Below are 19,637 nucleotides of genomic sequence, written 5' to 3' on the forward strand. Positions count from 1 at the left end.
AGTTTTGTATTTGATGTTAGGTTCAACTGCCATTTCAAACCTGAGAGCCATTTGGTAGAGGACAGAGACTTGCTTCTTACTGGCTGCCCCATCTACCTGTGATAGGTAGAAAAGGTTCCTCCCCACTGCTCAGGGTCAGTTAACGTTTCACTTCAGACCATTTAATACAGAGGGCGAGTAGAAGTGTGAGGTGGAGTTGGTGTGTGTGGAAATTTTGGTGATGGTGGACCTACTTAATGCAGACGTACACAGCATTTCATTTGAAAAAGTTTTTATTAAGCAGTTTTACATAGCCAGCTATTCATGACTGTAGTTACATCACTGGTGTGTATATCATTGCTGCTCAATTTGTAAAATTCACAACATCAAAAAACATTTAAAGTCAAAAGTACCATAGTTCCTGAAGGAACAAAATGTCCAAGTAGGTCACTGAGACGGGGAAAAAATTAAATACACCTTTAGTAGGTTTTTCTCCTACCTCAAGCATGGTGTAAGTTTAAGTGCCCCCAAACAATAATTTATTATGAACCATTTCAAACTTAACACGTGCTATTTGAACATTTTAATATACAGAACACTTCCTAATCAGTACCAATGAGTCTCAACAACCTAGCTATCAATGTTCTTGCTGTGCTAACTCAAATACGCAGCCATTAACTGGCTTTCTTTGTATTATACTTTGATTTGGTGGTGGGGGGAGAATGTCTAAACTTATGCATGCATGCATTCATTAAAGATTTATGTTTACAAAGCAATTCTAAATTTAAAAAATACCCAATGTTTTGAAAATGTGGCTTTAAAATCATCTTAGCCCCCTTGATAAAGAATTATTCAAAGGCGGTAAACAAGTTTCTTGGCAAAGTAGGCATCTGGAAGACCCTGAAACCAATGTTTTCTATATTAAATATGGAAAAAGTAAATGTCTGCTATGTTCTGACTAATATGGCTTATAAAATGCTTACGAGGATGGTTCTGTGGGCCTGGGCCTGTCTGGGAGAAACTGAAGATTATGCAAAAAGTATTCCTGAAGACATTACTTAAACAAGGGGGGAAGGTTGTTAAATTCTCAAAGAGTTCTTTGTTGCCAAAATTATACAATAGTATAACAGACAAGTGGCCCTAAGAACAGCTATGTTCTCTATCTGTAGTATGATGACCAAATTCTATACCCCATGCTCAAATGAGATGAAAACTTGCATTTTAAGGAATTTTCTGATTTAAAATGTCACAAGATACTTTGAATATCCAATTGGGAGAAATACATACAATATGTAATCTAGAAGTTTCATCAGAGTTGTATCAAAAAAGAATTCTACTTAAATTTTTAAGAAAAGCTTGATGTTGGAGCTGTATAAAAAGTAGTAAGGCTCATTGGTAAAGACACTGATAAACTGTGAGAGGGAAAACTACAAGGCTTTATCTGGTTGTTAATGATTCAAACTGAAGAGCTGAACAAAATGTCAAATCTGAAGGGCATCTACAAACAAGAATCCTAATCCAAGGTCACAACACAAGGTTATATATCTGCCTTCCGAAATTCAGAAGATTAGCACTGGTTGGACCTATAGAAAACGCAATTAAACCTAAGTGCTCAGAAGGATTTGGGGAATCAGTGCTTTCAGAGTGATAAAGTGAGTACATTTTTATTATGTCACTTAGAAACATTACTTTGCTATCCACGGAAATACTCCCAGCCTTAAGAAATAGAGGTTTAACCTGTGTTTCAGATGTACCCATTTGGGGCACAGAAGAAAGCTGAGTCCAGGTCACTTCTATTTAAAAGGCTGCAATCTTGCTTGCTTCTCGAACACCGCTCAAATATGCTCCAGTAACAGTTTGTGGGAAATGCCTGTTTGTTGCCTATAAAACATAATTACAAAGTGTGAGATTGCAGGCAAAGTGATATTGAAAAGCAAAATTAAAGACTTTATAAGATTCTCCTAAAATCAAGACAGGAGCCATCTAGTCAACCCATCATAGTAGCCCCTGAACATCTCTGTGTGCTTTGCCAAATTCATTTGCAATGTATTTAGCAGACCCACAAAGTACTATCTATGGTACTCATTAAAATACTAAGTATAGGCCTAGTGGACAGACAGTGTCAAAAACCTCAAAAAAGGGCTTTATGGGGAGCTAGTAACTACCAAAGGAAAAAGTTAAAATCTCTGCACAGGTGGTTAGTGCCTGTGATCCTAGCTACTCAGGAGGCTGAGATCTAAGGATCTCAGTTCAAAGACAGACCAGGTAAGACCTATCTCTGAATTAACTACCGAAAAACTGGAAGCAGAGCTATGGTTCAAGTGGTACAGTGCTGGTCTTGAGCAAAAAAAACCTCAAGAGCACCTGCAGGCCCCAAGTTCAAACCCTAGAACACAAAAGTCCTGCACCCCTCTTGTGACCCTGAGGCACTGTCCTAAAATTGCTGTTGAGTACCTTTGTGTGGGGCCTGGGCTCTGCCCCTGAGCTTTGTCTGCTCAAAGCTAGTAAGTGGTATTCAGATACCTAAGCCACAGGTCCACCTTTGTTTTTGGTAGTTAACTGGTGACTTTTTTGCCCAAGATGGCTTCTGAACTGCAATTCTCATCTCGGACTCCCAAGTAGCTGGATTACAGGCATGAACCACTGGCAGCTTCAAGTGGCTTTTTAAGAAGTGATTCACTCAGGTCTAAGCTGACATCCAAGGATGGGGCAGTGTTCAGACATGCAGCAAGCAGTGATCAAACCAAGGAAGACGGAGGGAAAAGAAAACAAAAGGCTCAATGCTTTAGTGGCTGCAGTTAAATGATGAAGACAGAAAGGCTGCTGCTAACACATTCTGAAGAAAAAGGGCTAAAATTTGAAAGCCATTTGGTGAGTTGGGCAATTAAAATTTTCCACAGAATTATAAAGAGATAGATAATGGCATACAAGAGAAAATTACGTGTTAATCCAAGATGTTCTAAGAGTTCCAAGATGAGCCATAAGAAAAAGAAAGTGATCAGAAACAACACCGTACTAAGACATGACTAAATCACAAGGAACAAAACAAGGCACAGGGTCAGAAATCTGAAAGGAGTTTAACAGTATAAGTCCTTTGTACAACTACTTAGAATGAATGGGGAAGTTTTTCAAGAGAAGAAAAGTCTAGCAGGATAGCCCTGCAGCAAGCAGGGGACAGTAGAAAGGGGCCTCTAGAAGCTAGAACCAACAAGCCCGATGACAGGCTTGATTGAGAGCAAGAAATAAAATACCAGGGTTTTGGAGGCATGGCTCTCAGGTGGTAGGGCTACCTGCCAATGAGCATAAAGTGTCACATATACTAAGCTTGAGTATTAGTCTCAGACAAAAAATAATCAAAGTACAAGATACATACCTCGCCAGCAAAGTAGACCATTCCTTGTATTTCTTCAGCTATAATGTCATAGGCCTCACCACTTCCAAATGTCTTGACAAAACTGTAAGCCATCTGGATCCATGGCTCTGTGCTCCACCGAGTGACAAAATACTTTGTGGGATCAGGAACTTCCTGTATTCAATAGGAAAGCACTTACAATAAGCTTAGAAACAAACTTCAGGCACCAAAGGGTCCACGCCTATAATCTTAGCTAATGGGGGGCGGGGGGCTGAGATCTGAGAACTGCAGTTCCAAGCCAGCCTGGGCAAGAAAGTCAGAGATTCATCTCCAATTAGCTACCAGAAAAGCTGGAAGTAAAGCTGTGGCTCAAGTGGTAGAGTGCAAGCCTTTAGCAGAAAATGTTTTGAGTACAGAACTCAGGCAGTTAGTTCAAAAGCCCCAGGACTAGCTAGCACACACGCACATAGGCCAAACTCTCAGACATGGTGCGATCCCCCTTTTGGACTAAAGCTCATCTCTGACAGCCTCTGAAACAGCTAAACCAGTATGCTCTACCTACTGTAAACCACCTGTGCCAGCCACACACAATCCCCCCACATCTACACTTAATCCACTACCAGAGATATTCCTCCCAGAGCAGGCCACACCAGGAGCTGAGTTCAGGCCTTCCTTTCCCATGGCCTGGCCAGTGTTGGAGCTGTGGGTGGAGGAGAGGATTCTACCCAAGGTAGGAAAGCGAAGGGTGGTGCCAAAGGGTCACAAGTTGGAATTCCCAACCGGCTTCTCTACCAAACAGTGGTACAAGAATGTATTTTACATTCTTGGAACAATTTTGTCAGGTGACCTCAGACAAACAGTAGCATGAAAAATACTTTGGAACTCTGGAAATTAGACTGTGTTCCAAACTAATTCACAAACACTTGGGGAAAAGTGCTAGAAACCACATTGCTAGCTGGACCCTCCCAGAACACTGGCAACATAACCTGGAGGGATGCCTTTGGAGCCATCTCACTTGTTTCTCTTCCTTAATTAGAAAAAGAAAAACACCATGGACAAATCTCCCAAGACTGAAATTCAGTACATTTGCAAATATAAAGTACACTAAGTTCCTAGTAGAAGAGAGAGAAGAGACTGCTGATACAGGGGTAAGAAAATTCTAGAAAGTTGTCCATGTTTCTAGCACTTGGATAAGTACAGAATCTTCAGAAAATCCCAAGTCTTAACAGTCCTGGGAGAGAAAGGAGGTATGCAGAATTTGAGAGAGAAAAAAAAAGGGGGGGAGCATAAAGTATTTACTGCCAGGTGCTAGTGACTCACACCATTAATCCTAGCTACTAGGTAGGCTGAGATATGAGGATCACGGTTTAAAGCCAGCCTGGGCAGGGAAATCCATCAGAAAAGCCAGACAGTGAATTGTGGCTCAAGTGGTACAGTGCTAGCACTGAGCACAAAAGCTCAGAGATAGCGCCCAGGCCCTGAGTTCAAGCCTCAGGACCAGCATGCTTCTACTCCCTGCCCCCCACATTCCTATGAGGTCCTAACCTCTAGTCCCCTGGACTATGACTGAATTGAGAGGGGTAATTAAAATGGGGCCAGTAAGTGAGTCTAACTCAGTCTGTCCAGTGTCTGTTTATGAGAAATGACAGAAGACGCATGTGAAAACAGAGAAAAGACAACTATCTGCAATCCATCGACAAGCCTCTGAAGAGACGCTGTTGGCATCTCCAGCCTCCAGAGCACTGAGTGTGCTGTGCCGTGGTTCTTTGTCACAGCAGTCCTATAACCACTGGTACCAAAGTAGAAAGAGAGAGGCTAGAACAAAGGACATGGCCCTCTGTCTTGTTTCCCTTCGTTCATCCTCAATAATACAGAAGACTTGGCTCCCATGTCCCGCAAAGAGCACATCCACAGCAAGTGTGTCCCCTCTGACCTGCTCTTTGAACAGCTCCCGCAAGGTGGCCATGCACTGCTTCAGCACCTGCTTGTCATCCAGGGTCCTGAGGGACGCGACAGCCTCCCCTGCGATCACCGACATCAGCACGCTCTGCTGCTTCTGCAGGCACGGAGGGGAAAAGCCGTTAAAGCTTCACGTCCGAGTGCTGCCTCACTGCTTCCCACCAGCTCATCCTCACTTCAGATGCCCTTCCATGCCCACACACACACTACTTATTCCGTAAGGGATGGACTCATGATGTGCTCAACCGTACACTACTGTCCTGTTCCCTCCTGTAAAGAGACAGAAAACAAAGCCCAAAACACTCAGGAAGTGCCATGACTATCAAATTGCAGGGTTCTCTTGGCTGTTTGTTCATGAAACCTTGTTTCAAAGTACCAAGAAGAGACTGAGAAGGGAAACTGCAGAAAAAAAACCAAGCCAATGAGACTTCAAGGAGTAAAGAAATCCAGCCCTGGCAGTAAAGGAAATGCAAATAAAAACAACCCTGAGATACCATCTCACTCCAGTTAGAATGGCCTATACTCTGAACTCAGGCAACAACAAATGCTGGAGGGGGTGCCGGGAAAGAGGAACCCTTCTCCATTGTTGGTGGGAGTGCAAACTAGTACAACCAATTTGGAGAACAGTATGGAGTTTCCTCAAAAAACTCAACATAGACCTACCCTATGACCCAGCCATACCACTCCTAGGCATCTATCCTGAACAACAGGTCTCAAGACATCATAAAGACATTTGCACATCCGTGTTTATCACTGCACAATTCATAATAGCCAAAATATGGAAACAACCCAGATGCCCCATTACAGATGAATGGATCCAAAAAATGTGGTACCTATACACAATGGAATACTACATAGCGATTAGAAATGATAAATATTGGTATTTGCAGGGAAATGGTCAGAACTTGAACAAATAATGTTGAGAGAGACAAGCCTAGAACACAGAGAATGAAGGGACATGGCCTCCTTGATATATGACTGTTAGGGTGGGAGGAGGGCAGTAGAAACCAGGTCTGCAAAACAAACTTCCTTTCAAATGGTATTTCCACATGTTTGGGTCAGCGACTTTACATTATGTATCTAAAACCTAGACCTATCAGTGGATCACAATAGCTCAACAGCTATGTACACATGATCATATAAGACGAGGATAAGCAAAAACAACTCCAAGAGAAGGACACAGGAGGATTCGATTGTTGTCATTATCTTTAAAGCTCTAGGTGAATTTCCTTGGGCATACCGTATGTGGTTACTGTATATGATTTTGGTACACTGGATATTGTATATATGCCTACCTGATCTAGGGAAGGGAAAGAAAAATGAGGATGTAAGATATCACAAGAAATGTATTCACTGCCTTATTATGTAAATGTACCCCCTTTACACAACACCTTGTCAATAAAATTTAATTTTAAAAAAAGATAAGGGTAGATGAAGAGGAAAAGGGGCGGGGGGGGGAAATGCAGTCAAGAATTCAGTGTATATCCTACGAAATTAAGAGTAACGGTCAAGAGGGATGAGTGAGAATATTGAGAGGAGTGACACTGATCAATATGCATTGTATTCAGAAACTGTTTTCTTCAATGGCAACTCCTTTCTACAATTAAAGATAATAAAAATAAATAAACAAAAAGAATTCTTTAAAGAGGGACTTGAAGCTCTTAGAGAGCTCCAGCCACATTACCTCTACTGTTAAAGGAATTGCAGCCTAATTCATAATAGCAGCTACCACACTATAGGTCTCTAACTCTACGCAGAATTCTCAATGTGGACCCCAATAAAGCCAGCTTTCTTTTGAGGAATTTTTTTTATTTCCAAAAAAAAAAAAAATAATAATAATCCGGGGCTGGGGATATGGCCTAGTGGCAAGAGAGCTTGCCTCGTATACATGAGGCCCTGGGTTCGATTCCCCAGCACCACATATACAGAAAACGGCCAGAAGTGGTGCTGTGGCTCAGGTGGCAGAGTGCTAGCCTTGAGCAAAAGGAAGCCAGGGTCAGTGCGTAGGCCCTGAGTCCAAGGCCCAGGACTGGCCAAAAAAAAAAAAAAAAATCCGGTCCTGGATTTCCACGTGAGAACCAAGAGAAAAGCAGGGACAGAGCAGCTATCGTTCCTCCATATGGCAGTCGCGTGGCTGCGCTGGACATCCTCAAGTGGTCACATTCCCTCCCTCTCCTCTCTACCTGCACCACGTTCCTCACCTGGACCTGCCCAGCCCTACCCTGCCTGCCCTCTGGAACACTGTCACAAAAGGACACTCATGTACTGTGCTCACAAATAAACTCCCATCAGCTTATCTGTCCCTGTAAATATCACTAGTATTTAAAGGCAAAAGACAATGTCCCAGTCCCAGTGACCGCCCAGAATCCCCACAATATCCACTCATTTCTAGTCTAGCCCACAAGTGACGACCAGACTGTCAAAGCACACTTCACAGGCGGCTTTACCTCTGGATCCATGTCATAGTACACAGCAAAGAGCCCGCGCTGGCTGGTGCTGGGAGGAACATGCCCAAAGAAGTCAGCCCCTTGAACTTTACTGTCCCAAAATCTGTATGGAAACTGCAAAGCAATCTGGAAAGCAAGAGAGAGATGGTTCGGGGTGCCCTGCACAGGGCTGCTAGAGACAACCTACAATGACACCAAGGAATCATGAAGGGTGAGTGCATACAGTCGCAATATTCCATGCATTAAGTGACAATGGAGCCAGGTAATGAGGGGATGGATGGAGTTAGACGCCAAGAATGGATGGGTTGACACTGATCAAGATACATTACACATTCATAAACTGCCATGTTCACTTAAAACCCCTCTTGTACAACTACTAAAAAACAAACCCTGCTGTCCATTCTCCTATCTTGGTTCTCATTTTTGAGGTGGAGGGAGGGTAGGATGAATGAACACAAATCTTGAGTTTGCTACTTGATGTAAGTTCCCACATTTTCTTGTCCCCTTCCCCCACCCCTGCCTTTTTTTTTTTTTTTTCAGAATTGGAATTTTAAACTCATGGCCTCACTGCTTACTGGGCTTTGCTTGTTCAGCTGGTGTTCTACCATTTGAGCCCTACCCTCCAGCCCCAATTTTTGTTGGTTGTTTTGGACACAAAAGTCTAGGATTTTTCTGCCCAAGATGGCTTCACACAACAATCCCCTAATCTCAGCCTCCTGAGTAGCTAAGATTATAGGGGTGAACTTCTTGCTTGACAACTTTTTGCTTTTATTGTGGCCCCAGTTCCACATTCCCTTGGATAGTAGTGTGGCCCAGTACCAAACTACAGGCTAATCTAAAGGCATGGAATGTTCCTGAGGCTGTGTTTGAAGCACCTTGTCTAAGTTACACACTACGTTCAGATTGGCTGGTATCTATGGCACATAGTGAGGCAAGTGGAAGTAAGCCCACTGTCCTTGCTGGGGCTAAGGAGAGATGGATGGACAAGGAAAGCAGAGAATGCTAAGAACTCCTTAGAGCAAATTTAGGTTTTGAATATTGATTTTTATTTTCCTCAAAGTCAATAACTGATAATATCCATTTATAGTCTTCAAGACAAGAGGAAAGGAAACCTATGGTTCTATTTGTCTTCAAAAATGACACTGGATTACATTCTAACTCCTGTTAACTGCCCTGAGTTCCCAGTTCTAAGGCTAAGGTAAATCAAGTCACCTTTTCAATGATGCCTGCACCCAAGCTGTTGATGGCCTTCATCTTCTTCTCTGACAACGGCGGATTGAACTGGATGGCTCCTTGCTGTAGTATAGCCAGTGGCACGGTGACTAAAACCTGTGGGAAGTAATTAGCAGTTAACCAGCACACATGGCAGCTGACTCTAACAACTCAATTTCCAGGAAAATCAACACATGAAGAACATTCTTGTGTCCAATCCCAATATGGTTGCCAACAACCTCTTAGGTTACATTGTAAGAGAAAGGGCTTTGATGTGTAGTCATGCAGGCTGTTCACTAAGCAAAGGGGCCTGCTTCAGCAGAAGTGGCATCCACACAAGAATGTGCATACATGTTTTGGTGGCTAAGAATCATGGGTCGGCCAGGTGTTGGTGGCTCATGCCTATTATCCTTGCTACTCAGAAGGCTGAGATCTGAGGATCTCAGATTGAAACCATCCTGGGCAGACAAATCTGTGAGACTCATCTCCAAATAACCACCCAAGTGAAAAGTAGAGTTGTGGCTACAGCCATAGCTGATAGGGCTCCAGCCTTCAGTAAAAAAGCTAAGAGACAGGGTTGATTGTAACTCAGTGGCAAAGCACTTGCCTAGCAAGTACAATGTCCTGCATTCAATCCTCAGTACCAAAAATAACAACAAAAGCCCAATAGTTATACATTAAAAAAAAAACACTCAAACTGAAAAAAATCTCAGTGCCCCCAGGCCCCAAGTTCAATCCCCAGTACCAGTATGTACACACACACACACACACACACACACACACACACACACACACACACACACACTTGAGTCTTCAAGAATGACACTCAGCTGCATGTGGTGGTACCCATCTGTAACCTCAGCACTAGAGGCCCAAACAGGAGAATCTCAAGTTCCACACTAACCTGGGATACATAGCCAGACTATTTAAAAACAAACAACTCACCCTCAAAGCCACATCACAAAACTAGAAGAGAACCACTGCCTCATTACACAATCAGGAAAGTTCTAGCTCCAGAAGCACTATACAAATCCATCAGGAAGCCATTACTACTGCTGCCAGCTCAGCACCACACCACACACGTCAAGCTGGCAGCAGTAGTAATGGCATCCTTGCTGCAGAAGAACCAAATACCTGGACCACTGTGCGTCAGCAGAGACAGCCATGTGATAGTGAAGCCAGGCTGCAGCCCCCTTGGAGAGAGGTCAGGAAAGGGAGAGGGTAGGGAAGAGGGAGGGCAGGAGAGGGAGAGGGAGAGGGTAGTGGCAAGAGATGTTGGGTGTGATATATGTGTTTGGTACCCAGTTGAGGCCCTAAATTCAAGCCAAAAGGTAGCATTTGAAAAAAATGTTGACTGCTAAGAAATCATAAACTATTTAGGGATTTACAGATGCAGCTACTGTGGCCTACCTCAGCAAGCCACACACCCACAATCACAGGGGAGAATTAAAATACACGACCAACACAATGCAACCAGAATCCCCACATGCCTCAGCCTTCCTCATCAAGAACCTCCAGGTGATTCTGACCTGAAGCCCATGCTGCGAGCCACTGCTAGCCCAAGCTGTCCAGCTAGCTGGTAGCAGCAATAACATTAGGACAGCCTCATCCCAACACAGACTCCAGGCCCTGCCCGGCCCATGTGACAATTCATTTCTGTGTGAACATCAAGGACTATGAAAAGGTCAATGAAGCAGAGAAAGCCCAGCTCACCAGGAAATTAGTGAAAACTCATCAAAGACTTTTCCTGGTGGCACTGGAATTTGAACTAAGAACCTCACACATGTTAAGCAAGTGCTCTACCACCTAAGCCACACCATCTGGGCCAGACCCCAGCCCCTTTTACTTTGTTTTGTTTTGTTTCAGGTAAGGGCTGGCTCAGGCTGGCCTTTGACCACTATCTTCCTTTCTCTACTTCCCAAGAAGGTTGCATTATTGACACATACCATTATGCCTGGCTTGTTTTTTAGACAAGTCTCATTTTTGGCCAAGCTGGTCTAGCACTGTGGTCCTCCTATATCTATCTACTTTTCAGGTAGCCGGGATTACAGGCTTGGAACTGTCACACTTAGCCCTCAAAGACTTGATTTTTCATCATCACTTCAGATATAACTAAACTTGGGCTTTTGGCTAGGCAGGTGGCTCTAGTACAATTTGAGTCATGCCTCCAGCTCAAACAACTTCTAAAAATTAAATCCCTCTACTCCAAATAAATTAGCACCTTTGCTCTATAATACAACAGAAAGCAGAATGTGAAAGCTGGGAATGTGGCTTAGTGATAGAGTGACTGCCTAGCACACATGAAGCCCTGGGTTCAATTTCTCAGTACCACATACACAGAAAAAGCCAGAAGTGGCACTGTGGCTCAAGTGGTAGAACACTAGCCTTGAGCACAGAGAGGCTCAGGGACAGAGCCCAGATCCTGAGTTCAAGTCCCAGGACTGGCAAAAAAAAGAAAAAAGGAAAATCAGAATGTGACTTCAAGTCATCAGATTTTGCAGTACTTTGTATTATCCACAGCATTAGCTGTCTAGGAAAAGTTTAATTGATGTCAAAGTGTATAAAAGTTTCAAAATGGAATAGAATATTTTTTGATCCAAAAGGGGGTTCCTTGTTAAAAAAAAAAAGTCACAGAAGTAAAACTGGTTTCTTTAATATAGCATGTACTATGCCCAGGGTAGTATGTAGTTCCAAAATTATTTGGAAAAGCAAAAAAAAAAAAAACAACAACTGGGGGAAAAGTGCTGGAAATGGAACCCAAGGCCTCACACATTAGGGGTTAGAAGCGTGGCTCAGGTTGTAGAGCACCAGCTAATAACCCAAAGCAAGGCTCAGATACTGAGTGTGAGTCCCAGTCTCCCAACAACAACAAAAAAGAACCAACAACCAAAGCCTCACATAGGCAAGCTCGTTTAGCACTGAACTACCCCCTCTGATATTTATTTGTTGAACTCTTAGGACCAATGTGCCACAGAACATATTCGGCGGAACACAAGTAAGAATTCTATCTGCCATGGAATGGTATTAGATCAGTTAAATCAGATTGGCACACTTAAAACACCATTAAACGGGCACATTAATCAGAAATCCAACAAGGCTTTAGTCTTGGCAGGTTGCCAAAGACAAAACAACTTGATAGGTGAAGGATGTGTTGTTCCCCCACACACACCCAGGCCCCTGGCACCCCAGTGGACTCATAGTGCTTACCTTTTGTGCACAATACCCTGCTCCATCTATTGTGGCAACCTGCACTTCATCTCCAGTATAATCAATGCTCTGCACCTGTTGGACACAAGCAATCATGAAAAAGCTGAGGGCCGGAACCATATGATCCAGGTGGGTCCCCATTCTTATGTAAGAAGTCTTACTCCTAGGGCGAGTCATTTGTTGGCATTATAATACCGTATAACCTGAGATATGTACAAATAATCACCTATCTCTACCATTACAACAGACAACATAAATCCATGAGGGTAAAGACTTAGAGGGAAAATAGTTATTGCTGTCATTAGGTTTAATGTACTAGGTGAACTTCCTTTGGCATACCCCATGTGGTTACTGTATATGATTTTGGTACACTGGATATTGTATACATGTTTACTTGAACTAGGGAGGGGAAAGAAAAACGAGGGAGGGAATAATATGACAAGAAATGTACTCACTCACTACCTTATGTAACTGAACCCCCTCTGTATATCACCTTGTCAATAAAATTTAATTAAAAAATAAATTAAAGGGGTCTGGGGATATGGCCTAGTGGCAAGAGTGCTTGCCTCTTATACATGAAGCCCTGGGTTCGATTCCCCAGCACCACATATACAGAAAACGGTCAAAAAAAAAAAAAAAAGCTGGAAGAATTGCTGTGACTAGCCTTGAGCAAAAGGAGCTCAGAGACAGCACCCAAGCCCAAAGTTCAAGCCCTGGGACCAGGGGAAAAAAAAGAAAATCACATGGTCATACCTAACATCCTCCCAAACAAGGCAAAGCCAGCACCTTCCACGCCTGTCTGTACTCACTGGAGATCGGAGCCGAATGTCCAGCCCTTCAGCCAGTTTTTCAATTATGACAGAGTACCCAGGAGTCAGGAGAGTGTGGTCACCAGCAAACTGGGCAAAGAATTCATTGTGGTCCCAGGAACGAGCAGACACCTGCAAACAAGAGAGGTTGGGAGCCTGCAGTGTGAATCCCTGAGCCTGTGTTTGAGCCCACAAGAAAAGAGTCCCAGGTGGGAGCAGTCAACCAAAGCAGCAGGGCAAAGCCATCAACCCCACAGAAACGTCAGGAGGGAGTGTATGAACTGGCCAGTCCTATGGACACCAGTATTTTTGCAAAGAAGTCTGCAGAAAAGCTGACTGTAGAACACAAAAGGTCTAAATTAAGGCTGGGAACATGACCTAGTGGTAGAGTACTTGCCTCGTATACATGAAACGCTGGGTTCAATTCTCAGCATCACATATACAGAAAAATCCAGAAGTGGTGCTGTGGCTCAAGTGGTAGAGTGCTAGCCTTGAGCAAAATGAAGCCAGGGACAGTGCTAAGGCCCTGAGCTCAAGCCCCAGGACTGGCAAAAAATAAATAAATAAAAAGTCCAAATTACCGGGCAGAGGTACCCAGAGAAAACACTTCAGGTGAATGGGAATTCTCTAAGGGTGAAGAAACTGCATAATTCCATCTATAAAGATACCAACTGTTTGTCCGCTACACAGGCATATTGACCCTGCAGTTCCCATTGTAATGCAGAACCAAGCAGACATGGAGAGTCCCCCAGAAGAAAGGTGAAATAGCCACCGAGTTTCTACTCAAAACACAGAATAATCACGTTATGGGTTCTCAGTTGGTGCAATGAGCTAGGCAAGGTTGAATCTGTTTTTATAAGACAAACAGGTCAGAACTTCAAGGATGCTGTGTTTTGGTTTCTTGTGGACAGTATTTTCATGGTTCCACAGAAGTAGCTCCAGGACGTCTGCAGAGGGCAAGGAAAGGGGGCGTGCATGAAAGACAAGGCTCTCTGCCATGGCTGGTTGAGCCCAGCAGCACTGCTGTCCAACTTCTTCATGGGCATTCTTCAGGGAAAGGGGTCTTACTTGAAATAAAGTGCTAAAATAGAACATGTTCTGAAGTTGTACTTACCAAATTTCTGGGGCACAGGACTCACTCTTTGTATTTATCCAAACCAGCCCAATTCCGTGCTTAGACATACAAAACGCACGCACATGCACACCAGCAAGTATTTAATAGCAAAGCGTGCGCCACAGAGCTCAGCCCCACCTGATGGAGGTTGCTGCCACAGGCATACTCCAGGTTACTGAGATGGAACTGAAGCACCTGTCCTTCCAGCTCGCTGAACTGTATGCCCGACTCTTTCACAAAAGCCTTGTAGATCTCCTCTATCTTCGCTGTAGTGAAAAGGGACCAAAGCAGAAAACCACAAGTTTTCACCTCATTCTGTTACATCCTGATCCCTGCTTTCAAACATTCCTGCATGCCACCAAACCTGAAACATCCGGTCTTTCCCCCATTCCCCTCCACTGGAAAGATAGCTTTCTGAAGGCTGAATCCTCTCAGAAAGTGAAAGCTTACCTTAATGGGAACAAAACTGTGGAGGACCAGCATCTTTGAAAATGTTTTATGTCGGGCTGGGAATATGGCCTAGTGGCAAGAGTGCTTGCCTCCTACACATGAAGCTCTCAGTTCGATTCCCCAGCACCACATATATGGAAAATGGCCAGAAGGGGCGCTGTGGCTCAGGTGGCAGAGTGCTAGCCTTGAGCGGGAAGAAGCCAGGGATGGTGCTCAGGCCCTGAGTCCAAGGCCCAGGACTGGCCAAAAAAAAAAAAAGAAAAGAAAATGTTTTATGTCCAGCTGAGAAACTGGCTCCTCTTGCGCTCAAAGTATATAGAGTATTCCCAAACACATGGGTACACATGCTCAAAAGAATTACATTCCCTTTACATTCTTTTGCTGGTCTTAACTACCATTGTTTTCATGTAAAAAACAAAAACAAATCTTTCCTTTTTTGTGCTGGTTCTGGGGCTTGAGATCAGGGCTTAGACACTGTTCCTGAGCTTTCTTCCTCAATGACTACTGCTCTATCACCTGAGTTTCAGCTCCACTTTCAGCTTTTTTGGTGATTAAACTGGAGATGAGAGTCTCCTGGACTTTACTGCCTGGGCTGGCTTCAAACCATGATCCTCAGATTTCAGCTGCATTGGCTAGATTTACAGGCATGAGCCACAAGCACTCGGCTTTATGTCAAGTTCTTATAACATCTCCTCTTTAGTAGGCTAACAAGAATACTTGTACTTGTATCATGCTAGTCTTTTGCCTCAATGCCTTTCATGAGTTTTTCTGTAATTCCAAAAGCCATAGCCAAGGAAGGTCAGCATAAGTTCACTTTCCAAAGGCAGGGAGTACTACCTTGCCAACTACAGTATGGCCACTCTGCTCCTGAAACTTTTTCTGGTGAATTCTACCTGCTACTACCACTCTCCTTCTCAGGAACATCCTTCCCCCCAACACCTTCCATCTTTCACAATCCAACATCATGGGGCCACTGCAGGGTTGGGAATCTCAATCTGCACCTATCTATCCCACTCACCTGCAACCTGTGAAATTCCAATTACGGTCCTAAGTGGATACCACAGGGCCCTACGGATGGGAGAAAGCTTTGTCTGGCCAGAGTCTGACTAATTCCAGGCATCTCAGCATGGGTTGCTCTTTGCTATCTTTCCTAGTGAGGACAGCCAGACAACACTGCAGGCTCCAAGCTCCTATGAACTGTGATGCACTCGCCTAACAAGAAACAGAACTGTCAGGAAACTTATTTTGACATCAAGGTTCTTACTGGACTTTTCAATTCTTAAGACTAGAATATGAAGATATCCGAGGGACCTGGGGCCAGGCTTCTGCCCCTAGATCCCTGGGGCTTTCTGTCACTTTCAAAGCCTTTTGTACTTTATTTCTGCCTGCTGACAGGAGTCTGCTCTCCTGTGGGCTTTGTGGAAGGGAATTAACTAAGACTACAAAAACAAATGAGTAAACAGACTTGAAAAGGACTCAACATAGTTTATGTAGTATTTAAATGTTGTAGTACACACGAATGGTAAGATGAGCTGTAGCTCTGTGTGTGTGTGTGTGTGTGTGTGTGTGTGTATGTATGCGTGTACTGAGATCTCAGATAGCTGAGACACAGGCAGAAGAGAAATTACCTTACATAGGGATGTAAGAAGATTTAAAAAACTTTTTAATAGTCTTAGATGAAAAATTACTTTCCCATTATTATCGGGCCTTCCCTAATAACTTTTTTTTGCCAGTCCTGGGGCTTGAACTCAGGCCCTCAACACTGTCCCTGGCTTCTTTTTGCTCAAGGCGAGCACTCTACCACTTGAGCCACAGCGCCACTTCTGGCTGTTTCTGTTTATATGGTGCTGAGGAATCAAACCCAGGGCTTCATGCATGCTTGGCAAACACTGTACTCCTAAGCCACATTCCCAGCCCGATAACTTTCTTTTAAAAGTAAAGCCAAAGCAATTATCAGAATGTTTTACTGGGTGACAATGGGGAAAAAGAAAAACCCAGCCAACAACTACCACACAGGTGCAAACACTAGCCAAATTCTATAGGACACAGCCGGATATGCATGCACCTGAAATCCTAGCACTTGAAGGCAGAAGTAGTTTAGGATCACAAGTTTGGGCCAGCCTGGGCTACCATAGACCCTGTTCAATGAACTAAAATTTTCTAGGAATATCCTGAAAATTAGCCAAACAATTATTCTCAGCTCCAAAAATTGACCAACTCACCACTTGAGGTCTGGACACCACAACACCTGGTTCAATAATCCTGTTAATTAACTGCAGTTATTTCTATAGTATTTCTGAAAATGTTTTCAAGTTTCAGTCAACATTTCTCAAGACTTATCAGAGTATGCGTCAGTCTTTTAGTGGTAAAAAGGAAGGGGGAAAGAAAAGACAATCCCTGCTGAGTTTATTCTAAATAAATACTTTTATCCCAAATATAGACTACACAAATCAGCCTGCAGACAAGCAAACACCCTTGCAGAGAGACTACAGTTGAAGCAAATTAACATCTTACAAATTGAGTTCAAGAAATACCAATACCAATCTTGTAGCAATGAGTTCTAGGCAGTCTACAGACTTTTGGTTAGTAGTACTCATTAAAGTACCATGAGTGAAGGACTGAGAATTAAAATTCTTAAGAGTTTCCAGACTTAAGCAAAATATACTAAAAAAAAAAAAAACAAACAACAACAAAAAACTTACTGCCTGATGAAAAAGAAGCCCTGCTACTCAGAACTTTTATATAGTAAAGATACAGGAGAGTGATAATTTACTTCACCCAATGCTTATAGGCTTTCTTAAAAAGTAAGTTTATCTGAAAAAAATTTAAATTTAGATAATAGATATGTATGTTTTATAGTACTAGTATGGGGACTTGAACTCAGGGCCTCATGCTCTTGCTTGGCACTTTTTTGCTCAAGGCCAATGTTCTACTACATGAGCCACACCTCACTTCTAGCTTTTTAGTGGTTAATTGGAGACAGAGTCTCATGGACTTTTTTCCAGGCTGGTTTTCAACTGTGATACTCAGATCTCAGTCTTCTGAATAGCTAGGTTTACAGGTGTGCCCAGTTATGGTTCATTTTGTGACACATGAGCTTCATGCTATGTCAGGCTCACATGTACATGCACATCTATTCTTTGAAGGTCCTCAGGGAAGTTGTGCCCCCACCTTGAGGAATACCTGGAGTCTAGCTGTCCAAAGTGGCCTGCATGTAGACAGTTCCTACTGCACATGAAAACAATGCTACTAGTCAGAGTGGCACTGAGAAGGAACAAGCAGACATGATTCTCCCATACCTCCTAAGGGGACATCTTGGAGCAGAGTCTTATCCTTCCTCCACTCAGAGACAACATCCAAGAGAGCATTAAAATGAAAGTCCATGCGCTTGTCAATAGTAGGGTCCGTTATTCTTCCACCTTCCTGAATTAAGTCACATCTCTCTCCCAATTTATGCATGTTGATGCCAAGCTTCAAAATAAGAATGAGAAAGTGAAAATTTTCCCTGGGGAAAAAAATATTTACAGATGCTAAGCTGAAATTAAAGACAGTGTTCTCATGGTTTAGAAAAGGGTCTAACAACAAAACAAACCCACTAAAGTGAAGTGTTGGGTAAAATAACAGAAATCAACACCCTCATTTTGTGAAACCATGAAGGGATGGTGACAACCAGAGCTTCTACACCATGAACTAACCTCCTACCTAAGGTGCAGATGCTACCAGCCTCCTGTGCATTGCTGGGCATTCTAACTCTCCTATAGACCCTCCCATAAATGAATTCACAAGCAAAGATACGCTTGTAGAAGCTGAAAACCAGTTTACTCTCAGTAAAACTTTCAGGGAATGACAATAACAACAAAAAGTGGACCTATCAGGTTGCCAAATGTCAGAGGATTCCCCAGCAATAAGCTTATAAAAGTGTTAAGCACACAAATACTGCATGCAAAATATCCCATGTAATATTTGGGGTCAAGTTGCACTGAAGTTATTTTTCTGAAAGCCAAAAATTTAAAAAGCAGCCTGTACTTTTACCTGCAAAGTCTGGCAACCCTAACATTGCAAATTTGGCCTGCAAGTAACATACAAATAAAATTAAGGATCTTTAAAAAAGGAAGGCAGTAAGGCAGAAACACAGTATTCTTTTCTTTGCATAGACACTGCTGTACATTATCTACTTTAGAAGCACACTGATTTATAATCACTTCCTATTTTTAAACACTGGCGACTAAACCCAAGGCCCATAGAAGCTAGGCAAGTGCCTTACTATGAGTTACAATGCCAGCTCTATATTAATACCATACACAAGAAGACAGACAATTTTCTTTTCTTCGTACATAACACAACTCTTAAACTCACTTGCTCACACATCAGTGCTATTGGGTTATTAATACAGCCATTGACAATCTGGGGTCCTCTTCCCACCGTGATGCCTTTAAAAGATTTGTCATCCCAGACTCGACCTCCAATTCTATCTTTGGCTTCGAGAACTGTCACCTAAAATAATAAACAGGGAATCAAAACAGGACAGAACTGTCACAGCAGACACAGAATTACAAAAATGTAGAATGACAGCATTAACCCTATTTAGCTAGTTACTGTATTTCTAAAGAAGCAATTTGATTGAGTGCCAACAGAAGCCAAAAAGGACATTTAAAGCAGCCCCAAGTATAGTGAGGGGAACCCACATGGTCTTGCTTAGAAGACCCCCATTCATAGGCTTCCTATCAAATCAGGCAAGAGTGAATGAACAAGCACGTGAAATGTACTTTGAACACTTTTGCTAAATAGTCCACAAATTAAAAACCAGGATCAAGAGCTATGAAATATCTATGCATGTAGCAAAATTTCCTCAGCAATGCAAATAGGCCTGACCACCCTGACACTTAACTATTACTTTTTTATTTTTATTTTATTTATTTATTTTTTTGGCCAGTCCTGGGCCTTGGTCTCAGGGCCTGAGCACTGTCCCTGGCTTCTTCCCGCTCAAGGCTAGCACCCTGCCACCTGAGCCACAGCGCCCCTGCTGGCCGTTTTCCATATATGTGGTGCTGGGGAATCGAACCGAGAACTTCATGTGTAGGAGGCAAGCGCTCTTGCCACTAGGCCAT

General features: G+C 43.1%; 1 protein-coding gene across 1 annotated transcript in view; it reads right to left on the minus strand.

The window, feature by feature from the left end:
* Positions 1 to 208: 208 nt before the first annotated feature.
* Kdm1b (lysine demethylase 1B) overlaps positions 209 to 19,637 on the minus strand; it is a 48,070-nt gene continuing 28,641 nt past the window's right edge. Inside the window, exons 13-22 of the mRNA XM_048348404.1 lie at positions 18,886 to 19,023; positions 17,829 to 18,000; positions 14,218 to 14,345; positions 12,966 to 13,097; positions 12,157 to 12,231; positions 8,950 to 9,066; positions 7,738 to 7,863; positions 5,265 to 5,387; positions 3,353 to 3,505; positions 209 to 1,860 (exon numbers count right to left, since the gene is read on the minus strand). Of these exons, the coding sequence (XP_048204361.1) occupies positions 1,777 to 1,860; positions 3,353 to 3,505; positions 5,265 to 5,387; positions 7,738 to 7,863; positions 8,950 to 9,066; positions 12,157 to 12,231; positions 12,966 to 13,097; positions 14,218 to 14,345; positions 17,829 to 18,000; positions 18,886 to 19,023 (1,248 nt within the window). The 3' untranslated portion in view covers positions 209 to 1,776. The remainder of the gene's footprint in view (positions 1,861 to 3,352; positions 3,506 to 5,264; positions 5,388 to 7,737; positions 7,864 to 8,949; positions 9,067 to 12,156; positions 12,232 to 12,965; positions 13,098 to 14,217; positions 14,346 to 17,828; positions 18,001 to 18,885; positions 19,024 to 19,637) is intronic.

This window comes from Perognathus longimembris, chromosome 6 (assembly GCF_023159225.1).
Source record: "Perognathus longimembris pacificus isolate PPM17 chromosome 6, ASM2315922v1, whole genome shotgun sequence".
Taxonomy (NCBI): Eukaryota; Metazoa; Chordata; class Mammalia; order Rodentia; family Heteromyidae; genus Perognathus; species Perognathus longimembris.